The 25282-nt window shown below is 39.5% G+C and overlaps 1 protein-coding gene across 3 annotated transcripts in view; it reads left to right on the top strand.

The window, feature by feature from the left end:
• Nucleotides 1-6619: 6619 nt before the first annotated feature.
• The window catches only part of KIDINS220 (kinase D interacting substrate 220), an 85529-nt gene continuing 66866 nt past the window's right edge, over nucleotides 6620-25282 (top strand). For all 3 annotated transcript variants that reach the window (XM_086631392.1, XM_086631391.1, XM_086631390.1), the window contains exons 1-8: nucleotides 6620-6730; nucleotides 13370-13501; nucleotides 19255-19353; nucleotides 20497-20595; nucleotides 22096-22194; nucleotides 23151-23252; nucleotides 23721-23819; nucleotides 24747-24944. In XM_086631392.1, the coding sequence (XP_086487518.1) occupies nucleotides 13394-13501; nucleotides 19255-19353; nucleotides 20497-20595; nucleotides 22096-22194; nucleotides 23151-23252; nucleotides 23721-23819; nucleotides 24747-24944 (804 nt within the window). In that variant the 5' untranslated portion in view covers nucleotides 6620-6730; nucleotides 13370-13393. The remainder of the gene's footprint in view (nucleotides 6731-13369; nucleotides 13502-19254; nucleotides 19354-20496; nucleotides 20596-22095; nucleotides 22195-23150; nucleotides 23253-23720; nucleotides 23820-24746; nucleotides 24945-25282) is intronic.

The following is a 25282-nucleotide window of genomic DNA, read 5'->3' as shown; positions in this document are numbered from 1 at the left end:
CCATGAAATCCAGGCATCCACAAGTCACCCTGCAAGGTCGCAATTGCAAATACTGCAACAGTTGCTGATTATGGTCAAAACTAAATGAAAAAAAGAAAATTTAATTTCTTAAAAACTTGTTTTGATATGACCTTTTTGTATGTTTTTTTTACAAAACCTAACCATCAACTGTAACAATTTTCATCCCATTAAATATTTAAAACCTAATTTTGCTCACTTTAGGCATGCGAATGTGCAAAAGCAGATTTTGCCACTTCATCTTCTGTGCATTAGCTCTGTGTCCAGTCACTTAGGCCTGGTTTTGGTTTCAGACATTTTAAGATTGTCTGAATCCACGTGCATATCCATGTAAACATTGCGTAAACTTCATGAACTGACAAATGTAGTTACATGTAGTGTGCGTAAATATACTTAAATAGGCCATATCAATATTCACATGACCGAGTGTCGAGGCCTCCTGTGGCATGCTGCATCTGCTGAAGACTGTTGGGCTCCTTTCTCAGAGTACTAAGCTTTCTGCTTCCTAAAGTCAAAATGGAATCTGTTGGTCACACTTTTAAGTGGAAAGTCAAGGGCTTCTTTCGCTCTGTTGGAAAACCAACCCTGACAGGTTATTCTGCTGCTGGCTGTGAATATGAAGTTTGACTTCAGATGCGTGACTGAAATCTGTGTTAGGGCCACTTTTGGAGGAAACTTTGTACATCAATAGTGACTCAATCCAGCACTTTATTCCGAATGAACCTCTTGGCTAAAGAGGCTTCTGCGTGATCTTCCTTCCTTTTGTTCTCTGAGGGAGGAATACCCCAAGCTGGATTTTCATTCAGGTTTCACTGCAGTGTGTTATATGAACAGATAGCTGCGTTCCATGCTCTAGTCAGACTAGGCTTCCAAACTGGGATGATGTCATCTGAAACAAAAAAAGAGGGAAACAGGGTGCCTGGAGACCAGTAACCAGTATAGCGCAACACTACGTGTTACAGGTGCAACATGTTTTGTCACAAAGGAGTGTTTGCCTACACGTTTTGCCTTTCTGTGTGTTTATCGGTTCTCTTTGTCTTTTCTTTGTACCTTCTGTCGTCCAGTGGTGGTGACTGTTTCTGTGAAGAACCTGCTGATGTGTCTTAACTGTGGCAAAGGTGTCAAAACGATACAACAGCAATTAGGTAGTTACTCTCAAATCCCAGACCTCAGATGTGTTCTAGATCAGGTAGAAGAGAACACTCAAAATGTATTGAACGAAAAAGTGTGAGATGGGTAAATATAGCATTATTCAAAGATTTGTAATAAGCTATTCAATCTAAGAGTTTAAAGTATGGAACTTTGTTATTTCCTGCCTTGGTTACGCATTCAAGGGAATAGTTTTACCTCAATGCAGAAGTAGTTATGCCTCCAACTACCCATATGTTAAGGTGAGAAAACACCCGTAAAAGTGGATAGTTACAGTGTTCCTAAATTTGCCTTTCCTGGTTCAGAAGATAATGCATTGTCGGTGAATTTCATTTTTATTATTCCAAAATATATATTTTTTAAAAAGTGTTATTTTTCAACAGATCCATAAACTAAGTGTTGGTGTATGGTAAAATTAAAATACCACTGTTAGTTACACTGTGATTGTGATATTTTAATAATTACTTATTTCTAATTTGTCTCAGCAGCGCTGCAGAAGCAGCATGCTGTTATGTTTTAAAGGTGTTTTTAACTTGCCTATAAATGTTTTTTTCTAATTTGTGTCTTTAAATCTGATTAAACTGTAGTTTAAAAAAAGTGAACTTGTTTTTCTAAATTCTTTGGTGTCTGTCTGTAGTGAGCGCTAAAGAAGAAAATTATTTGAATGCACTTTCTCCTTCACTGTCAAGATTACTAAACCTTACGATGCATGCATTTGCACTGTGTTATTTGGAGTATTCTGTTTCAAAATTGCTTTTATCCCATTTGCTGTCTAAAGCTTATATACAAAGACGTGTATATAATTATTTTCCAGTGGAGCTTGTAAATAGAATTTCAAGTCTAGCCTCTTGTTACTTGGGAAAAGTGCTTAAGCAGCTTTAAAACACACATCTTAAAGCATATTGCTACCTCGTGAGCACTGTTTCTGAATATGACAACTCAGGTATTTTTAGCTTGATGCATGGAAACTACTTGACTAACAGATGAAATTCGATGTTTTGAACAAGCTGCTGATTTAATTGATGATTCCAGAGAAGCAGGACTAAATGTGTACCGCACACATGCATTGTTTTGCTTTTTGCAACTCGACTGCCAGGTCGCCACTATGATCGTTTCTGTTGGCTGGTGACAGTAAAGCAGGCTGAGACTCCTTGGCCTACAGGCTCTTTACCATGTGTGTTTAGATTGTTACAGAAAAGAAGGAATGTTATATGTCCCTACTAAGCAAGGGCTGTTCCCATCACTTCCTGTCTCGTCCTGGATCATTTTCTCTCTTCTCTTGATCTGGTATTAATTCTGCTTCAGGACAAACTTTATAAAGCCAGTATAACTTCTTTTGACATCTTTACAAAGATCTGTTTCTGCAAATGGTCCCAACCAAGAGGAATACTGGAATGTGTGTGGTGGTCTCCCGAAAGGCCCTACTGTATTAATGGTATTTTTAAGCTTGGCGTGTTTAGGATTCTCTTTTAGCAAGCTGTATCATGGGAGACAGAAATACTTACCATTTCAACATAAAGGACTCCAAATGCAATTTTAGAAGCTCTGGTGATTTCTTTGTTATTGTCACTTCAACCAGAAGTTCGAAAGTGCAATGGAAATGCCTTCTCAAATGTGCATTCACAATGGAGTCGGTCAGGAGCATAAGTGTCTTCATGAACTGAACAACATTTATTACTGCATTTACTGAAAAACTTACTTGAACAGATGAAGATAAAACAGTTTTCTGTTGCTACTTCAGGATACCAAGACTTGTTGGTGGATCTGATTATTGTTACGATAGAAATTTTTAACTTTAACTTTTAATGTACTGCACGGAAAGAACCCTGATTAAGAACATCCCAGAGCCAGCAGATACTTTCCTGTGCCTATAATTAACTTAATTCCATCTGAGTAACTTCCTGATAACATGCAGGATGTTTCTGTACAGAATACACAAGTAGTTCCAGGGGAAGATGTCTTCAACTGACTGACTAGATGAGAGTTGGAGACCTGTGCCCTCAGCAAGGTTTGCCAGTACACTTTACAGATCTTCCCAGGATGGTCATACATAGTAGTGAGAGAGTTATTTCTCTGTGGGGGTTATTCATTTTATTTCCAAATTAAATAAACTATAGCAGTAGAAGGACTCTCCACACTTTCATCCTAGTTATTCTGCTGTCATAAGAAAACCATTTAAATACAAACATGAGATAAAAACCAAAACACTCCTGTATTACACATGCTTAAAGCAATGTTTTCCCAGTGATTTCCTGATAGGATACCTAAAATACTTGCTTGATAATTAATAACTTATTTCATGGGAGAGAATTCCATGCCAGCTTTCATTTTGTTTCAGATCTTTTGGCCTTTGCGTTGAATCCTCCTGGTTTGCCCTTGGTTGCTTATTTTACCACTGGGGTCATGACGCAATGAGCAATGGGGCTGCCCATGTTCTCCATCCCGTAACAGCCTCTTCCCATGTTAGTGCTTCTGTCGGATGACAGAAGTACGCATGCTTGTTGCATTGATCAATTTAGGTTGAGGAAATTGGAGGAAGGAAAGAAGACAGCTTTAAGGATAATAGTAATTATCATCAGTAGAATAATAAGCTTATTAATCATTAAAGCACAGAAATAATTTTCTGATTTATGTTTGTATTGGGTCGATGATGAAATCTGAAATCTGAAATCAGGCAATTGTGTGCCTGAGACAAGCCTGGTTACTGTGACAGTTAAACTTTTCAGTTGTTTAAAAATTAAAAGATTAAAAATCATACTTTTATTATGAGGGAAGCTGAACAAAATGATTAAGAATTACTTGAAAAATGCAGTTAATGTTTTTGGTTTTTTTTTTTTGTAAGTCTTGCTAAATTTCCTCTATCATTTGGAGTGTTGAATATCAGCTAATCCTGGAAACAATTTCCAGGCACTCAAAGGACAAGAAGGTGATTGGAAGTAGTCAGCATGGATTCACCAAGGGGAAGTCATGCTTGATCAATTTCATAAACTTCTATGGTGAAATGACTGTCTTGGTAGATGAGAGGAGAGCAGTGAATATTGTCTGCCTGGACTTCAGTAAGGCTTTTGACATTGCCACCTGTAAGATCTTCGTAGAGAACCTCTTGATGTATGGGCTGGATGAGCAAACAGAGAGGTGGATTGAAAACAGGCTGCATGGCTGGGCCCAGAGTGTGGTGACCGGTGGCACGAAGTTGAGGTGGAGGTGAGTAACTAGCTGTATACCTCACGGGTTGATACTGGGTCTGGTAGTCTTTAGCATCTTCATTACTGATCGGGATGATGGGGCAGAATGTGCCCTCAGCAAGTTTGCTGATGACACTAAGCTGGGAGTAGCAGCTGATATGTCAGGGTCCTGAGATTACCCAGAGGGACCTCAATGGGCTGGAGAAATAGGCTGACAGGAACCTCAGGAAGTTCAACGAGAAGTGCTGCAACTGGGGAGGGGTAACCCTGTGCACCACTATGTGCTGGTGGCCGCCTAGCTGGAAAGCAGAAAAGGATGGGGGGGTCCTGGTGGTCACCAAGTTGGACATGAGCCAGAAATGTGCCCTTGCTGCAAAGAAGGGACCTCCAGAGGTCCCTTCCAACCTCAAGCATTCTGTGAAATCCTGTAGGAGATGGAAAAGCTGGAAAGAGAAAAGAAAATTGCTTGGATTTTTTTTTTCTTTTGTAGGATTATGTGCTTTACTGCAGCAGCTTACAAACATCAACGTTTATTACCTTTTTAAGAAGCATCATGAAAATCAAGTATATCTACCCTTTACAGACTCTGGAAAACTTCTACTCTTGAGTGAAGTGTCACAAACTATATTAGTGAAACAACAAAAGGTTTTGGGGACAACTGTTAAGAGACTATTTATATATCTTACCAACAACAACCAAAAGTACTTTGGTGAGAAGAGGAATGCTTTGTGTGAAATCCTAACTAGATTCCAGTTTTGACCCATATTTCATTGTCTATGTGAATTAATCACTGGTGGGACAATGCTGTTCCTAATGTAAGAGTAGAGCACAAGGCAGTGTCTTATTTTTCCCTGAGATCGAATGGCACAAGGATGTCAGGAGTTGGATTGATCTGCAGCAGGAGGAGAAGAAAGTGAAGGGCCATACAGAAAGCTGTGCCTTCCCTGCGTGCATACAGTTCCCTTGTGCACAGGAGGGAAGGACCTACTGTCTCTGATAAATTTGTAGCTGCAGGGTGAGAACACAGCTGTGATATCAGAATAAGGATTTGAGTGATGAGGAGATCGTGAAGTGAGAGATTAATATACATTTTGGTATAATCTCTGAAAAACAGAAGTACTTTGAAAATATTTGAAAATCTGTGAATCTCAGGAGGCTAACATAAGCAGTGTCTCATGGGACTACAGTTTCTCTTATGTACATAAGATTATATGGATGCTGGAAACACTCATCCTTGAGTAATGGCCCATATGCATACGTTCAGGTAGCATAGAGTGAGCTCAGCAGTAACTGCAGGGATTCATTCATTCTCCATCTGTTCACGGTGCATTTCTGTCGTGTAAATAACAATGTGCCTTATGCCCTTAATTTCTCCTAGTCTCAGCTGAATCAGTGTTTCGGTGCAAGATCTCAAGATTTAGCTTTTGATGTCCAGAATTTAGTCGTCCAAAATAATCAAATAAAGACACTAAAAGATTTAGGCTGTGCTGAAGATGGAAGTCACTGGATGCATTTTATCATCGCAGAAAGTACAGATTGAAGCACTGTAAACCACGCTGGAAATGGCACCAGAAGGCCACAGCCACGCATGTCCTGGCCTGGGCTGTGAAGTGGATTTCCAAAACACCCGTGAAGCTGCTGGGGCACCTGGGCTGTGACAGAGTTCTGGGAGGAGCTGGTCCATCTCAAGGTTTGTGGTGAAAGGAGGGTTTTTGTCTTGTTTTTGTCTTTTTCCCCATGTTTGCCAAGGGCAGTCCCTCAGTTCGAAAACCATGCTGTTGTTGGCTTACCCATCAGAGGGCGATTGTAACAAAAAATGCTTTTTTTCCCCTTTGCTTTCAGAACGCAGCCCGGCAGTGAATGCTGAGGCGCTCTGCTCCGGGTACTCTCCACAGCGGTGCCGTCTCTCGCGGACGCCCCTCTCCAGGGGCGCGCGGCCGGCTCCGCTCTGCCCGGGCCTGAGCCCCGTCAGTCGGCACCGCCTCCCGCCGTTGCCGCTGGGGCGGGGGACGCCGCGGACCAGGGTGACTCCCCGCTGTCGGGGCTCCCGGGCAGGGCTTTTTCTGGGTTCCCGTTATGAGCCGCTTATAGCCGGTTATTAGCGGTCCAGGCCCGCGGGCGGCCTAACGCGACGCTCCCGCCGCCTGCCCCGGCCGGCTGCGGCGCGGCGGTGAGGGGCGCGGCAGCCGCCGCCCGCCCTCAGGGCGGTGCCGCCCCCCGCCACGTGACCAGCCCGCTGCGGGGAGGAGGGCAGAGGACGGCAAGATGGCCGCCGCTGCCGCGGGGCGGTGAGAAGCGGTCGCGACTGCCGCCTCCCTGTCAGTCTCCGGCCGGGCGTGGGGAGCCGCCCGCAGGGGCTGAGTCCCTCCGGCTGTGGGGTGAGTGGCGAGAGGAAGGCCGGCCGCGGAAGGGCGCGGGGGCGCTGCCAGCTGCCAGACAAAGGGCCCCGCCGCGGGGCCGCCCCGCGCCCCCTCGCAGCGGCGGGGTGACGGCGGGCTTGCGCGGGACGGGCGTTAACGGTCGCGGTGCGCGCGCGGGCTCGGCCGCCTCCCGCCCCGCACCGGGCTGGAAGGCCGCGGGGCCGGGAGCAGCAGCGGCGCCGGGGCCGCACCCCCCGGCCAGCCCCCGGGGCTCCGGCGGGCGGACGGGCCCTCTGTTGTGGGTGACGGGGACGTCTCAGCGGAGACAAAGCGGCCCGCCGGGCGCCGGAGGCACGGCCCGGTGTCGTTGTCAGCTCCGCCCCTGGGGGCGGGGGAGCCTCCCGTACCGTTTGTCTCTCCTTTTGTTCACTCGGAAAGATAAATATGAGCTCGACCTGTCAGCAGAGCCTGGCACCTGGTTTCCGAGGTGAAGAATCACGGAATGGTTGAGGTTGGGAGGGACCTGCGCGGGTCGTTTGGTCCAAACCACCTGCTCAAGCAGGGCCGCCCGGAGCTGGTTGCCCAGAACTGTGTCCAGATGGCTTTTGAATATCTCCAAGGATGGAGACGCCACAACTTTGCTGGGTAACCTGTGCCAGTGCTTGGTGACCCTCACAGTAAAGAAGTGTTTCCTGATGTTCAGACAGCCCCTCCTGTGTTTCAGTTTGTATCTACTGCCTCTGGTCCTGTCGCTCGGCAGCACTGAAGAAGTTGAGTACCAAAATTTCTGAAGACTAGGGCTTTGCTGCTTCTCATATATGCCTAAAAATTGGTTGGGAAAAGTGATTTCTCGCCTATAACTTTTGACAAAGGATTGATGAGGGGGGAATAATACAGTAACATGTCTTTTGCTGGAAAAGTATTTGAATCATGGGATGAATTAAACCTGACATCCTCACCCCCGTCCCGTCCCCCCCCCAATCAAATAGTAAAGAAATGGAAAAATAAAAACGATATTTTTTTTAATTGCATCAGAATGTGTAAGAAAGCTCATATATTTGTCTATTGAATGGGCATTTATTCTTTGTTCTGCAGCGGTGGTTATTTAGAGTAACTTTGTTATTAAGAAATTCAAATCTACTTGAAATCCTGTGTGACCACAGCTTGTGAAATGTGGCCATGTTCATTTAAAAATCCTTTTAACAGAAAGTCTTAGGTGAAAAGTCTGTAAAAGTTTGATTTTTGCCGTAGAACTTGTGTCTGTGACTAACAAACTCTTGATTTTTATGGGTTTCAAGATAAGGGTGTCTGCGTCTCTATCTTTAATTATCTTTTTGTGTCTTTTAATATTTTCTAATTACGCTATTGGTTCTTCGATATAAAGGAACAAAAAAATAAGGTAATCTATTGAAATATTTCTCGTCTGGATAACACGAGTGCGGCTAAGAGAAGCAGAATAAATGTTCCCAGATAAATAAGGAAAAGCTGAAAATCAGCATAAGGTCATTAGTCACACAGGAACTTCAGGCAGTGGAGAAGAAGTGTCAGTGTAGACTACTTATGGAAATTTAGATTTGTTATTTCTTTCTGGCTCTGACTACCAGAAATTAATAGTTCAGACACCGTTTCAACTGTTTGAAAATTTGTTCTTTAAACAGAATCCTGGTTGACTCTGTCCCTGTAGAAAGAATAGTTGAAAATATTTACCGCTTTATGTGATGCCTGACTTGTGATCTCTTAATGTTTATGAGGTGTGTCCATTTGGCAAGTAATTACAATAAGTTGTTGTAAAGGATGGATAATCCTTGATTTCGCAAGATTCTCTGCAGCAAGAGTAAAGGTGATGTTCCAACATGTTTTTCAGTTTTTATACAGTCATAGAGTGTGAAAATGTGTGAGAATAGGAAACTAACTTATGTTAGTCTTTTCTAATAGATTTTATGTGTACAATTCTTCTGTCTTCCACATTCCTTTAAATTCTAATTTGGAAAGATGACATTTCCAGTTCTTAAGGGCAAAATACTGTATGTTTCCATATCTGATTTGTACATGCCCAGATTTCAGCAGCGCTGTAATTATTTCCTTTTACAGTTAACTGACAGATCTACCACAGTATTGCATGTTGGGAAGGCAGCTTTTGTATCTGGTAATAGAAGGAAACATATTAAAAGGTGGCGACATTTTTTTTTTTTCATCACATGATGAAAAGTACGAATTTTGCATGAGTCACTATGATCTTTACTTACTGAAAACAAAACAAGAAAAGAAAGTGTTCTCAATAACCCTATTGTTTGTTGACTGATTTTGATATTTATTCCTAAATGATCATGGCTCACACAATAAAAAAATATGGGAGGAGAGCTGTGAAAAAGATGATTCTATTTGGAAAATTTAGCGTGTAATATTTTTTTATGTAGTTAGAAACTGATACAAGCTTCTGAGAATACATTAAACATCTGCAGATTTGAGTTATCGGGACCTCTGCACCCAGTATTGGTGCAGTTGAGAGAAACTAAATTTTTGTAAATCAGCAAATTTTTGCAGTCTTTCCAAAACAGTGATAACATCTGCTTCACCTCAGGAAGCAAGAGCCTTACAAAAACAGGTTAATCCTTGTGCAAACATTACCTTCACCTGAGCTTTTGTACTAATATATCTTTTCATAGTTCTTAGTGTGTTGTTATTCTTATAAAATACCAGGATTTGCTGCCTGAGGGCATTGTGAGATTTCCAAGCTGGGAAGTTTGGATTGTGAACAAAGAGCCGGCTTGCGAGCTGGGAATCATCTCTCTTTGGTGGGAGAAAAAACAGCATTAATCCTTTTTGGAAAGGGGATCAATTTCCAAATGGGCTCCTGGTTTTAATGGAAGGTTTTGTTATAGAAGGTGAAAATACTTCTGCTGTGTGTCAAAGAACAAAGTAAATACTGTTAATTGAGCAATTAAGGACGGTATAGGCATTACCTGCTCTTCAATGGCACTAGTTTTGCACTAGATTGATGAAATTTGGCAGGGGTTAAGTTCTCATTCTTTATTTTGGTAAAGGATAAAACGGTTGAAGGGTTTTTTTTTGTTCTAGGGTTGTTTGTTCTGAATATATATTCTGGGAGGTTTTTCAATTGGAGATGCCAGAATAGAGTTACTTATCTAGCTAGAGGCTGTACCTCAGAGTCTTGGCTTGAAGCATTTATGATAATTTAAAAGAAATCGTAAGCATTGGAAGAAATCACACCTTGGTGTGCAGCACCCGCACAGACTTTAGGTACAGTGCTCAATTTTCATAACGTAGCAACATAAATCTTATTAAATGAAAAGACACTCTGTGGCTGTGCCCTTTTTATATTGACTTGCTGTCATGAGTGAAAACACGAACTTCAACCTAATTGCAGGCATGTTTATTGTTCTTAGGGTGTGAAAAAAAACTGAAGCAAAGCTTCCAAAAATCATAACACCAGCCTTGTTTTGCGTATATTTGTTGGCAGGGTGGTGGGGGTTTTCTGGTTTGGTTTGGTTTTTTGTGCTGTTTTTGTTGATGTTTGGATTTTTTTAAGGATGAGAAGAATACTAACACATAGATTAATCTGGTGAATTCAGGTTGCATTTTCAATTTCCATTAATTTCTGTTACCGATTCCCTAAACAGTGCTTTCCAAAAGCTCTCTAGTGATGTTAATCTTTTGAATGCTCTGAGAGCTTGCCTGAAAGGTGGTAAATGAAAACATAAGGATATAAAATTCATAATTATAATATTTGATTTTGTTGTCATTGTTTTTGTAAAATAAACTGCTGTTGATTCGAAGAAGGGGATATTATGTGACAGTGAAGCATAGGTGACAAAGAATATTAATATACTTGGAGATTGTTCACCTCTACAAAGCTTTTAGTGTTCTATAAAAGTAGCATTAGCATGGAGTTTGTAAATGCAGCTCTGGATGTGTTCTTTACTATCACGTATTTTGCTGTTAGTCAAAGGTTTAGTTTGCCTCTAAGGATTTGGATCCACATTAAGGCAGAAGCTGCACTATCTTGAAAACTGGGAGTTCAAGTAGTAATTTCTGAAGCAGGGTATTTATCTACAGTGCAGCAGGGCTGCCTTTTCCCTTGATTTTCCCTACTGTCATATTTCAAAAAGGCAGACTCTTACTTTGGGGGGGATGCAACACTGAATACTTTTTTCCTTTTTAAGCTAGGTAAGAATTAATTGACAAAATTTTGCTAGCAACTGCAGAGTATAGTTCACTTGGTGAGACGTTGCAGTCGTGTTTTGCTGATGACTTTTAATATGGTTTTCAATTTAGTGTTTGGTATGGAAAATAGCATGAGGATTTAAGGTACAGCTATGGGAGAGGAGCTGGGACACTGCACAGGGAGATCAGAAAATGTCAGTGGTAGCACTGGAGCTAGTGGCAAGTCACATCTCATGAATTCCTGTTGAAATATGTAAAAAATAATGGGAAGAATTCAGGTGCCTGCATGCGAATATCTAACGACATTTTAGGTGCCCGAGAATATCAGAGACATCCGCATAGGGCTGGAACATACTGGTGGAGGCCATAAGGGAGGTGTGCTCCTCTGTACTGGCAGCTGGATGCCAGGCAAGATGCTGACTTTTCTGGTATTTTTGTATCTGAAATGGCAATAAGAGCCTGTATGTGGGCAGAGTCACTGCAATCGCTGTTTCTTTTCAACCTTTCATTTTTGGTGTGGTTTAGGGGTTTGTTTTTTTTTGAGTTTGCAACCTCTCAATTAGCTCTTCCTCCTACTGAAAAAAATAAAGACAAGTATATGACACCACTGTTGTGCTGCTCACCCTCCTTTGCATGGTGGTGCTTTAACTGTATGGTAAACGTGGCAGACCTTTTGTGTACTTTATTTGTAACTTTCTCATGGGAGAGACTGGCTTTTCGCGCAGTCCCTAGTAAAACTGTTACTGGGCTTTGTCTGTCAAATCTAGGTTTTTTGTGAACTGCTTCTAGGTTTGGGTTTTATATAATGTCTGAATGATATGATTTGATTAGTCTGTTTTCACTTGGTACGTGGATATTTGGAGTATGGAGAGTTCAGATGCCTAAATTGTCCTTGGAATTTGTCCCTTAAACTGCAACCTGGCTTTTAAGCCCAAATTTAACAGTGGGAGTCACAGCTCCTCCTTTTCCTCTCTTCTCCCTCTCGTGTTCTTCTGTTTACATACCGAAAATGCACATAGTTTGTAGTTTCTTTTGTCACTAGGCGTTCATGTGTGCTTAAAGTTTTAGCTGTACGAGCTGCTGTCATCTCTAATTGAACTGGGTGTGCTGGCTGCTTTGATGGAGTTTTCATGAACGAGGCATTTCTATGCCTAGGTCCTCTGATGACTGTAGTGCTATAGGTGAGCTCAGGTTATGTCTAATATATTCTGACAACAGTGTTTGTCTGTATATACTCACTTGCTAATGGAGAAAGGCTGGTGTGATAGTGTTACAGTCTGTGCAAGCAATTTAAAGCAGAGCTAGATTGTTTGATTTAAGTCTCTAAATCTAACTTCTCCATTCTAAGCATAATGAAGTTCCTGCTGGCTTCCTTTTGTCTCTTTTTGGCTAATGTTACGTTTCAATTGAGAGTGCAGAGAAATTCACTTGCTGCTTTCATGTGAAAATAAAAGTTAGAGCGTTTGCCTGGGAAAGCCACTGGGCTATGGCTTGTACCTGGCAGAGACTAGCCTGGCCAGTAGGATTTAGCTAACGCTAACCTCCAGTTTTCCCTCTGCTGTTACACTGCTGTCATGCAAGGAAAATGGAGACAGCAATCATCATCTCCTGGTGAGAAGAAGGGTGGGGGGGAGGTGGTGTCTTGTGTTTAGCCCCACAACTTGTTTTGCATCCAGTGAAACTTCATTTAGGTGCAATGAATAATTCAGCTTCTGGAGCTGTGTGCATTTAAATCTGATGCAGTAATACTACTGTTTTTCTGAACTTACTAGCCCAGAACGTTTTAGGAAGCCTTAAATGATTCTTACTGGTGTGCCTTAACCAAGAACAACCTCTCCTGTCTTGCACATTAGAAATTAAAAACATGTAATCAGACAACAGAAGCTATGTTAAGTTTGACTAGCAAGTTAACAATGTGCCATCACATTCAGCCTGGAAAAAGTTGGTGATGACTGATTTAATAAATGGTGTTTCTCAGAGTTCCGTATGGCTGCAATTTAGATATTAACACTGTATTTCATAATGCTGAATAGTCTCAGTGTTCTCGTTATGTGCATAGAGGATAAGGGTTATATTGTAAATGACTAACATATATAAAATGTATCTAGAATCATAGAACATAGAATATATATGTTATGTATGTTATATATATGTAACATATACAAATATTCTCATAATGCTGAAAAATATGCAAATGGAAGACTATTATGCATTACATTCAAAATAAATATTTAGACAATACCTGAAAATTAGAATAATTTCTGTAATTTTCTAAGAACTAGAAAGGTTAAGCAATTGACTTTTCATTGAAGCGTAGTGCATTTCAATGCACGTGTCTCCACAGCATTTTGTTGGGGAGAATGGCGGGTATCTGTATCCAACCAATAACTTACTGACATGTACAAGTCATACTTTCTAACGTTAAAATTAACTCTCATTGTCTTTACTTATGCTTTTTTTTCTTTGTTATAGAAACGTTTTAAATACTGTGCGAAGATGGCAAGTCTGATGAGTCAGAGCCTGTTGACGTACGTAGAAGAAGGAAATGTTCCTGCTCTGAAAGCACTTCTTGAGAAATGCAGGGATGTAGATGAGAGAAATGAGGTAAGATGACTTTTGGAAAGGTCAGTTTCATACTGCAGCTTATTAGTTACAGAATGAATAATTAGTGAATGAATAATTAGTGGTTATTTAACGTATGAATTTCAGTTTTATTTTCAACTGCTTACCTTTGCACAGACTAAACACACAGTATTCAGTCTCTGTGAGCACCTCAGCGTCTCTCATTGTATTTGTCTTCTGAGTGTTCTTGTTTGCTAGAAAACGCAGCTATATTTTTACTTCGTGGATGGAGATTAATGCCTGTATTTCTGCAGCTAGGAATTGTTTCTTAGGTCACAGATTCAGCTGCATGTGCATTCTTACCGTCCATTTTGAGGTGAAATCTGGGATGATAACAAATATTCCTCCACATCCTGGTTTCCAGGCAAGAGAAACTTTATTATAGGATCCAAATAGGGAGCATATTTTGTGATTTAGTCTGAGCAGACACTCATCTGGATGAAAAGATATGTATCCAAAAGGTGAGTCTAGATGTAACCAGGAGGATTAAGTGACTTTACCAGTATTACACAGGAAGTCTTGATACACAGTAAGGAGTTGAAATGTGGATTATTCTGAATACAGGGATAGTAGCATGGTCGTTAACTGCTGCTGTGTCGTTTTATTTAGTCTGATTTGAGCATATCACCACTAGCAATTTAAGTGAATGTGCTGTGGTTTCATTATACTGCACTAAAGCTTCCCAAGAGTTTCTTGAGAGGTTTGATTCATGCAAATGTTTGTTGTTGTTGATTACATTGTTTTACACGATGTTTAAAATTCAGGTTATCTTGATGCACTATTATGTTTTTATATATGTTACAAATAAGCTTAGATGATTTGACTATTTTATTTCACCTTCTGTAGTAGATTTCCTGGTTTCTGAGCATCTGGACTTTTATTTCATCTGGCTGCACAGCTTGTATCATCAATTTTTGTTTTGGTTCTGACTTCCTGAGCAGTGTCGTAGAACTAGAACCTTATTTATGTAGAATGTTCAGAGAATCAGATTCATAAAAAAATTCAGAGTAGAAGGGACCTCTGGAGTTCATTGGATTCAATCTCCTCCCATTTACAGAGCTAACTTCATAGTTACATTGGGTTACTCAGAGACTTACCCAAGCAAAATTTGAAAGTCTTCAAGGACGGAGAACCTACAGCCTCTCTGGGCAGTGCTCCAGTGCTTAACCACTCTTTGTTTGAAAACATTTTCCTTATGTTTCGTTGGAATATCCTTTGCTGCATCTTGTGGCTGTTGATTCTTGTCTTTTTGTTGTGCATCTCTGAGAAGAATCTGCCTTTGTCTTCTAAGATTCCCCTTCCCTCTAAGTAGTGTACTACTGATGTTGATTCCCTCCTTACTCTTCTGTTTTCCAGGCTAAATAGTTTCTGCTTGCACGTCTTATGCACCAGCCTCATAACCGTCTGAGTGACTCCATTGCTGGACTCTGCACTTTGTCAATCTCTCTGGTTTTGGGACTATTGGGAGCCCAAAATGGGGCACTATATTCTGGATGCAGCCTCACCAGTCTTGAGTAGAGGGATAGCTGTGCTCTCTCTAATGCAGCCCAGTTTTTGGTTTGCCTTCGTTGCTGCAGGGGCACGCTGCTGACTCATGGCCCTTGTGTTCATCAGGACCCCGTGCCCGTTTCTGCTGCGTGGCTCCCCAGGCAAGCAGTCCCTAGCCAGTACTGTTATATGGGGTCGATCCATTCCAGCCTCTGCGTTTGCCTTTGTCGAACTGCAAGAGGGCTGTCAGCTCATTTTTCCAGCCTGTCGAATTCCATTTGAATGGCATCCTCGCTTTCTCGCGGATCAGCTGCTCTCCATAGCTTGGGGCTGTCTGCAAACTTGCTGAGAGCACTTTCTGTTTCATGGTTCTGGGTGTTGATGAAGATGCTACAACGTTAGTCCCAAATCACACCCTCCCAACTGTGCATCAGGTACTGTGAACAGTTGACCATTACCCACTGAGTCTGACAGTCCAGGCAGATTTTTACTCATTGTAGTGCATGGAAGACTGTCTTTCCAATTTGTACCTTTTTTTTTTTTTTAAGTCTTGGAAAATGCATGCTCTGTTGCTTTTTTTTTTAACCTGCATAAAATGGAAAGAGGTCTAATGGCATATATTGCTCAAAACTGAAAAGCATCACGCAAATGTGAAAACAGTGTACAGAATTTAGCCTTATTGTAGTTATTAGATCTGGTTTCAGTTAAGACAGTTTTCCTTCATTGTCGGCACATTCGTTTCATGGCTGTGCATGCGCATATGCTGAGATATTTAAGATGGGAGAATTTTTACATTTCAGAGCACGCACATGAACCTCACCACCTGGCACGCTGTGTGTCTGAGAAGAGGAATAGTCTGTTTCTTCTGCTGGTAATTCCTCTCAACAACATGGCCAAAATCAGACAGATAGTCTGTGTTGACTTTATCAACAGCATCTCTTCCTTCACCTTCTTTTCTAAATTTTTATTTTCTTCTTAATGGGACTAAGTGCACTGCTGGGTTTCAGTAACTGCCTTTTTTGCAGAGATGATTTCCCTGATACCTAATTTTTTCAGTCTTCTGATATATTACATTGGAGAAGGTAATTTCTGGAGACATGTTTGCATCAGTTTTAAACCCATGGCGGGGACGGGAGGCTGTTCATGTATCAATGATAGGAGTTTATTTTAAGAGCTAGCTCTTCATTAAAATTCTATGGTATTCAGTGCAATTCTCTTTCCAGTTTCGAACCTGCCAAAATGTCTTTTCTTCTTGGGTAAAAACAAAATACCAAAATAGGAGTGCCAGCAGAGTAGGTCTAAAAAGATTGCTGGCAAGCTGAGGTTTGCTAGTGCCAGGACCTCCCAGGCCGCAGTGACTTGTCCAATGGTGGGATCACCAACGTTTTTACAAACTCTTTGTATCTTGACTGTGATTAGTTGCCAAAAAACCTGCAATGTTCCAGTCAGTTAGTGTATGGATGATTTTGGTGGATTAACACCAGCAGTTTCAGTTAAGCAAAGCAAGTCTTCGTCTCTCTGTTTTTTCCCTGTGCGTTCTTTCCCCTGTGTGCATTCTTCTCTCTCATACCAGATACATTGATTACTTAACAGCTGATAATAGATGCTTGCCTTGCGTGATACACTTTGATCCTAGCAGCCTCCAGTTTCCTTTGTTGTGCCTTTCTCTTTGCTCTTCTGCTCTTGATACTGAAGTACCTCCTGCATCTTCAGTTCTGAATCTTCTGTTCTCTCACTGACTGCGAGAGCGCGCTAACCTGTAAGGTAACACCACTGAATGTTTTCCCTGAAAAGATACAAGTGTGCACCTTTATATTTTGGATATTCCAATACTTAGACTTAGCTGGGATGTACAGATATACAGTACTTGATGTGCTTGTGAGAAATGTGAGCATTTAGTTGTTGTGGAGTGTCTGTAGTCTTGGGCAACTTTTGAGAATTAGTCTGGATGTCACAGGCATAGTAATTGTATTTTGTTTCTGTGTTTGTGAAATCTTCATGATTTGCTAAAACATTGAACCTGTATTTGAGAATCTTCTAGCACAAAGGGAGGATGTTTTCAGTACCGCTATAGAAAAGTTTTACATCTGTCTAAGAATACCAGAGCCAGTCTACAGAACTGTATGACAGTTCTTACAGGAGGGGATCGTTTTCCCATCCACAACCTCTTCTTGCCCAGAGATTCTTTAGTTCAGTTCGCGTTATCTGCCTGTGGAAGACGATCACAGTGATAACAGTAATGACTGTTCAGAAGGAGGTAAGAAGAATGCTTGTTAAAATAGAGATTTTTGTATGTATTGCCAAAGCAGTGGGTGGAAGGGACCTCTGGAGATTATCTAGTCCGGCATCTGAGTTGGTTGGAGTCAGCTGGAATTGGCTGTGTCTGGCATAGGGCAGTCCCAGCCACTCTTCACAGAGACTCTGTGCAGCTCCCCTGATACCAAAACCTGGAGGCCTGCACTCAGTACAGCGAGGTTCCTGTCTGCCTGTTTCTCCAGCCTGTCAAGGTCTCTCTGGATGGCAACAGAAGCATTTGATGCATCAGCCGCTCCTCCCGACTTTGTATCAGCTGTGAAGGTGCTGAGGGTGCGCTCTGTCCCATTGCCCAGGTCCCTAAAGAAGGGGTTAAACAGGACCCCGATATTGACCCCCGTGGTACCACGCTAGTGACTGGCCTCCAGCTGGACGTTGTGCCGCCGATCGCAACCCTCGGAGCCCAGCAGTTCCGCCAGTTTCAGTCCACCTCACTGTCCGTTTATCTAGTCTGCACTTTGTCAGTTTGTGCGTGTGGATGTTGTGGGAGAGTGTCTAAATCCTTGCTAGAGATGGGATAAACAGTGTCGCGGCTCTTCATCCCCTGAGCCAATGATGTCATCACAGAAGGCAGTCAGATTGGTCAGGCATGATTTCCCAAAATATTAACTTGCATATAAAGAACTCAAAGAGCAAAAGTTATGACTCTTCTCTCCCCTAAAGAGAGCTGCTCTTTTCTAGAAAGTAGTATTTTCCTTCCTTTTGATTTTTTTTTTCAGGATTTTAATTGTTTTTGGTGACTAGACTACTGCTTGTTGATACAAAATATACTTTAGGATCTAAAAGCAAAGGTATAATTTTTAAATGTTTACAATGTGTAGTTATAACAACATAAACTTACACAAGAGCATAATTTCTCCCTGTAAAAAAAATTGCACTGTTAGATACTGTTATATCCTGTCACAAGTAATACTGTTGGTTATCCATAATGTCATGGGGAAGAATCTGTGAAGACTGGTTAGGGAATAGCTGATGAACCAGAAAGGTTTTTTTAAAGAATCAGTGCATTTCTGTGGGTTTTGGTTTTTTTTTTGTTTTTTCTTTGCGTACATAAAAAGCGGAAAAAAATCATCAAGTGTCTTCATTAATCTTATTTTTAATTCTTTTACTAATGAAGATAAACCATATTCTGATTCTGCTTTGATTTTTATTCTTTTCAGGGAAATTGCTGGCATATAACTGCTAACATAGCTTTTGCATTCCTTATAGACTAAATAATCTGGGTTTTCTCTATCTGTGGTACAGAGAGAAGACAGAAGAGAGGTCAGGAAAAATTATCTTCATTTATTAAGCTTGTTGGAATTAACAAATTTACTGTCAAATTCGCTAAGTTTTACTTTTCACCATGCAGAGCAGTTCTATCTGATAAGTTTGCTGACACAGAAATAGACTGATGGAAGGGTGATAGATTGTAACTGACTTTTAAAACATCCTCGAATGCAAAAAACCCAGCTCTTCTCTCTTTCGTCTTCCTTGAGATGAGGCTGCCTGTTAAGAGCCTGTGTTGCACAGTACAGGAGTGATGTCTGTATTTGAAATGCTGTCAGACGGAAGTATGGTATATAACTTGACTATTTTTTCCAAAAAAAATATTTGCCCTATTAGTGATGTCTTCAGTGGGCAAATAATTCAGAAAGAGAGATGTTTAACAGTGTAATTTTTTGGTAGCCATTTTTGATGTCTGAGGTTTTGGTTTCTTTTTTTTTTTTCTTTTCCTGTCTCTTACGGGACAGGGTTTAATATCATGTTCTCCATTTTTATTGCAAGTTTACTGTGTGGTTTGAAAACCAATCCTGCTTACTGCTTCTCACTGGCAATTCAAAACTGGAAACAACTTACCGTTCCTCTGTAGTTTTTGACCTTTTAGTGTTGATGTATGTGCGTCACTTGCATCGCTTCCCAAAGCATCATTTTTCCTATTGTTTTAATTTCAGAATGGCCAGACTCCACTCATGTTGGCTGCTGAGCAAGGCAATTTAGAAATTGTCCAGGAGCTTCTCAAGAAAGGAGCAAATTGCAACTTGGAAGATGCAGTAAGTATTAGTGCTTTACGTGATGGTACCTAGTAACAGAGGAAGAAGAAATTTCAAGAGGCAGGCAAAGAAAAGGTGTTTAGGTGAGTGTTGAGGAGAGGGGGGAAAAAAAGGAAGGTGGAAGATGACGACTTATAAGAAAAAATTTATCCAAAATTGCTTGGCTCTGTATTCCTCTGATTCGATTCCTTGTAAACAATAGGGATATTTAAGATGTTTTAAATGTCTGAGGGTCTCTGCTGAATGCTGCCACTATTTCTTCTGGAAAGTTAGTACTAGGAAGCTATAATAATAGGATTGGCGATAGCTGGCATAAAAAGATTGGCAGATTAGAGAAATACAGCATCAAAGATGGGTCCAAGTGATGTTGTGGTATGTTGAGGTTTTTGGGGTTTTTTGTTCCTTGATTTTGATGTTTCTCAATCAATATCGAAGGAGAATATAGATTAAAGGATTATTTCAGGTGAAAGCCAGAACAGTGAGAGAGAAGGGTTTCAAATTTATGAATTGTCTTCCTGCCTTTGAGAAAGAGATTGACTCTAAGTGAAAGATGCCCTGGAAGGGTGAATATATATGTATAAAACAGTATAATAAAAACAGTAATCCACACCGGAACGTGGTTTGAGCAGTGCATGGAAGATAAATGTAATGCACAAGGAAATGTATCTCCTGAAGTGATCATAAATCTAAGAAGCTGTGGTCCAGATTCCCCTGTATGTTAGTCCTTTGAGTGCTGTCACCTGCTGTATGTGGAGACAGACCATTTTCTGTGGTCTTGGTTGCCATCTTGTCCCCACCCAGCAGTTCTCAATGTCTTGACATTCTCTGATCCTTTGTAGGTGTTGCTTCCTCCATAAAATTTTTAAGAAATTAACCTGCACTGAACTGAGCATTGGAGAGTGATGAATATTGAATAGGAGAGAATAGGAGGGGAGATATGGATTAGTTGTCGGTCTGTATTTTCATGTGTAGAGCTTGCAGGCAGTCTGTGAGTTTATTACTTTTTTTTTTTTTTTACACTTTTTTTTAAGGACAGCTTCTTTAAGAAGTTGTGGATCTCCTATTGTGGGTTAAACACTTGAAAAACAAGGTAATTGATTTGGAATATTGAATATCACTTCAAAATGTTTTTTCTTTTTCTAGGATAACTGGACAGCTCTTATTTCAGCAGCTAAAGAAGGACATGCAGCTATTGTAGCAGAGCTACTCAATTACAATGTCAGTTTGGAGCATCGGGATTTGGTATGTGTTGTCCTAGTGTAAAAAAAGTAGTTTCCGTCTTTTTAGTAAGATTAACAATTTTTGGAATTGGAGATTTTCCGTTCAATAAAACAAATCAAAGGTCTTTTATTCTTAAATTATGTACTCAGTGCTGTTAAAATTGAAAAGAGTATATATTTAAATACTGTTTTTACAGCTGTAAAGTAGTTGCATTAGTGTTAATATGGGCAACTTATTTTCTAGGGCTGTTTTTTTCCTCTTAATTTGCTTTGGAAAAAAGCTAAACTGAAGAACAGTTTGATTTTTGAGTGTGTTTTGTGTGTGTGTTTTTAGAGGGGGAGAGGGAGCTGGTTTTCCCCCTTCTTTTATGGCAGTGGGTTTTTTTTTAAGTATTCTAGTAAAGTAAATGTTATCTTTTCCCAGAAGATACCCATCCATGTTTACTTTTTCTCTGTACAACTGTGATTATTCACATAGCAGTCCTTGTTCTTGATATCCTGGAATTTGTTTTCATTCATCTTGCCAATTTTTTTATGTGGGAAGTAAGCACTAAATTCAGTCCACCTGAAGAATTACAGAAGTTGCTTACATGATTGATGAAGAAGGTTAGATGCCTCTGAAGAGCTATAGACTTGTCTCCATTGACTGAAGAGGGAATTAGGTACCTGCAGGGACTGATTGTGTTCTGCTTAAGTTATGAGTACGGAAAAACACTAGCAGAGAATTCAAGTTGCACTCTGTCTGAAAGCTGAGACATCTTGCCATGTCCCATTAATCTAGGTTTTTTCTAACAGTGTGATGGTAATTTTTGGTGACATAAGCACATCAACATGGCCAGTGATTGGTTTCTGGGCCTGTGTCAGTCTGAGAAAGACCTTTTATGTCCCAAAAAGTGTATTATAAATAAAAAAATTAAAATTTAGCTTATAGTTATCGGAGGCAAACTGTTATTTTAAAATTAATTTTTGTTACCTGACCCGTCAAATGTCTTAAATAGTGAAACCTTTTTGTCTACTGGCCTTCGAAGTTAAATGAACACACTGGTGCCGTTTGAAGTTAATTGCTCTTATTAATCCCTTAAGAGGACATATGATTTGCTTCTTTTTCTTGAAGAAACAAATCATTACCTAGTTACTTTTTGAAGGCCAAGTGTCTCTTACACAAATGAAAAATAAACCCTTCAAGTCAACTGATTCGGATCCTAGACTTTTGTTTTAAGATAGAGCTTTCTTTTTGGATTGTTTGTCCAGTGATCAGGTTTGTAGGTACTTGAACTCTGAATTGTGCATGTACTGCAAATTCAGGAATGTTTGGGACACAATGTTCTCAAAAGTTTTGCATTCAACAGGAAATTAGTACACGTGTTTATTAGATAAATATGATTAGAAGGTTGTGTGATCAGTCCTTGTTATGTTTTGAACTGGCAAAACAGTCTTAGGACAAATACAAAATTAAATAAAAGTTATTAATTACATTTCTAAAGAGAATTTTCAGTTTTTATATTTGACTTGTGTTTGCCAGGGAGGATGGACTGCCCTGATGTGGGCATCATATAAAGGCCGTACTGAAGTAGCTAAACTGCTGCTTGAGAAAGGAGCAAATCCAAACATCACAGGAATGGTAAGTTTTAGTCTTAAATGTCCCCTCCTCCCAAATGTTTAAAGAGCTGAATTGTGCACTAATTTTAGTATCTTGCTTAAACGTTTTGTGTTTTTTGCAATACAGTATTAATCACGGTACTTTATTAATAAAGGGATTGCTTTAAGATTCTGCATGACAGCCACTGTTTTTAATTAATTTTAGGGCTTTTTTTTAGTTAATACAGTTGAATGTGTAGCTCTTAATAATTAGTTAAATTATTTGAGAGGAAATAATAGAAAATATAAGTAGTGTATCTAATGCTACTTGTATAACACTTGTCATTTTTCTGTGTCTGTGTAAGTTAATAGAGTAACTAATATGTGCAATTTGGAAACAATTGTTTTAATTGTTTTATAGTAGTTACCAAAGGGACTAGATTACATAAATCTGTACTATACATGTGAGAGAGGATTAAAAAAACTAAGATATTGAGATTTATTTCATTTTACAAGCATTTTCTATGAAAGTATAGGCAAGTTGAAACTTGAATGAACAATTTGCTTATACTGTCAGCTCTCTGGTGTTTCAAGCAACAGTGAACAATCACAGAAGAACACAAATTACTTACCTTTCTGATTGTAGATTTCATCTGCTTTGCATACACAGTTTCTGCAGTCCTGAGTACTTAGGGATATTGCTTAGCTGTCTGTTGCTTCTCTCTTACATTACAAATGTGTGTGTTAAGATGAGGATGTGAATTTTTAAACCTTGTTTAAGGAGTTATAAAACAAAATTGATTCAAAAGAGTAGACATCTTCCTAGACATCATCTAGACAATGTACTAGGCAGGAGTTACTGATACATAGTTAGATTTTTTTCTGTATATTCCTTCTTCTATGGGTTTATTATCTCTGGGAGCATTGTGATTAATATTGTTCATTAAAAATAATTAAGACTTGATTTTATTTAATACTTTTTTTTTTTTAAATTTTAAGCAATACAGCGTTTATCCAATTATTTGGGCAGCAGGACGGGGCCACTCAGATATAGTACATCTCTTACTGCAATATGGAGCTAAAGTGAACTGCTCTGACAAAGTAAGTTATATTTATATAATGTTGAATTTCTTTAATGCTTGATACATTTTTTTGTGAAAGTAAGTTTTACTTAAAAAATAAAAATGTATTAGTTTTTGATTGGAGAAACACCCGCTGTTATATTTTTCCCATAAGATTAGAATTAGCGTGCTAGAGTAAGTCATTATACTAGCAAGTATAGTGTATAGTATGCTGAAGATGGACGTGAATATTTGTTTTAGTGCAGCATATTTCTGTTTTCTGAGCTATTGGAAACCTTGCTATCCTAGGTTGCATAGAAAAATAATTCTTCCAGCTATCGTCTACAAATAAAAAGTTAAAATGACTTTTCAAATGCTTGTGTTAATTCACAAGTCCAAGTTATATCTTTATGAAAACTAAAGCAATAAAGAATAAGATAAATACTAGGTTGTAGGGGATACTAAATACAGAGAGCAATATGGTAAAATGTTATGAATGTTTTTGTAGTATGGAACCACCCCACTGGTTTGGGCAGCGAGGAAAGGTCATTTGGAGTGTGTGAAATACTTGCTGCAAATGGGAGCTGATGTTGATCAAGAGGGAGCTGTAAGTAACTGTTTGTTTTCCAGTGATAAGATGTGGATACATACGTCTGTGTGTCCTGTTTTATTTTATACTAGAAATAGCAAGAAATACATGAAACAAGATGAAATGTTGGTGTTGCGGTATGTTACTTTCCAGCTACTTACAAACTACATGAGGTTTATTTAAACTTCCTCATGTATTTTAATAGAAATATTGTGTAACTATGGAGTCGTATTGACAGTTGACACACTGTTAAGTAAAGTGTAAGTTTTAGTGAACATAAAAGAATTTAGGTTATTGTTCTCTAAAGGTTAATGCTTTCAAAATTCACTCTGTACCCAAGCCTGATATGTCAAACAACTTCTTCCTCAGCGCTATTTCAAAAGTAAATCAAACACAAGGCATCTTTTGAAAATAATAATGTCTCTTAAGCCTTTTTTTTAGAAGTTGGAAATTTTTAGACCATTTCAGCTGCATATTATTTTTAAATAAAACAGATTTTAATTTTTTGTTGTATAAGACACTTAAAATGCTTGTAGAAAAAGAATCAATAAAAGTTAAGTGGAAAATAGGACAACTTTTGATATCCATATAATTATTTCTGAAGTTCAAAAAAACTTCTTACGAACAGTTTTGGCTGATCTGGGTGCTCTAGTAATACTATGTTCCCGTATGACAAGAAAATTATTTTACCAGTTGTGTGACATTCAGGAGTTAGAATAAACTTATCTGAGCTTTACTGTTTGCATTTGGAGTGTTCTCTGCGATAGTAATTAGTTTATTTCTTTTTCTAAAAAAGCATAGCAAGTGTACTTTAAAACATAAAACTGAAGTAACATTTGGATGGTTAAAGTAATATCTGCGAGTGTTCTTTTGTTATTTAAACTACTGATATAATGATGATTTTTATATCCACTGCACAATAAAATCTGTTGTTTTTGTTTAAAGAATTCTATGACTGCACTTATTGTAGCAGTGAAGGGTGGCTATACTGACTCAGTAAAAGAAATACTGAAAAGGAACCCAAATGTAAACTTGACGGATAAAGACGGAAATACAGCTTTGATGATTGCATCAAAGGAGGGGCATACTGAAATTGTGCAGGATCTTCTTGATGCTGGAACTTATGTGAACATTCCTGATAGAGTGAGTAAATTTTCATCATAATTGGAGTTTTACATATATGTAATAATAATATATATTTAAATGCCAGTGTACGCAAATTTGTGGGTGCATGATTTCTCTGGCTTTCTAATTTTTCTGCCACCTAGGGGTATTTTTATGTATTGCCATTTTACAAGTATGTTAAGTGGCAAGTGTTGCTGTGTGAAGGTAAAGGATAAACTACAGAAACTACTCTTTTTCTTTGAGATTTTTAAATTGTGAGTTTCCATATGACGTGGAAATGATTTATGGTTGTGAATTTGTGATATCTGTAACATAAGACTAATACCGAACTAACTTGCAGGTTCGGAGTGGGGTAT

The sequence above is a fragment of the Tauraco erythrolophus genome, chromosome 2, assembly GCF_009769465.1.
Source record: "Tauraco erythrolophus isolate bTauEry1 chromosome 2, bTauEry1.pri, whole genome shotgun sequence".
Classification (NCBI taxonomy): Eukaryota; Metazoa; Chordata; class Aves; order Musophagiformes; family Musophagidae; genus Tauraco; species Tauraco erythrolophus.
This window is presented reverse-complemented; position numbering and strand designations above follow the sequence as displayed.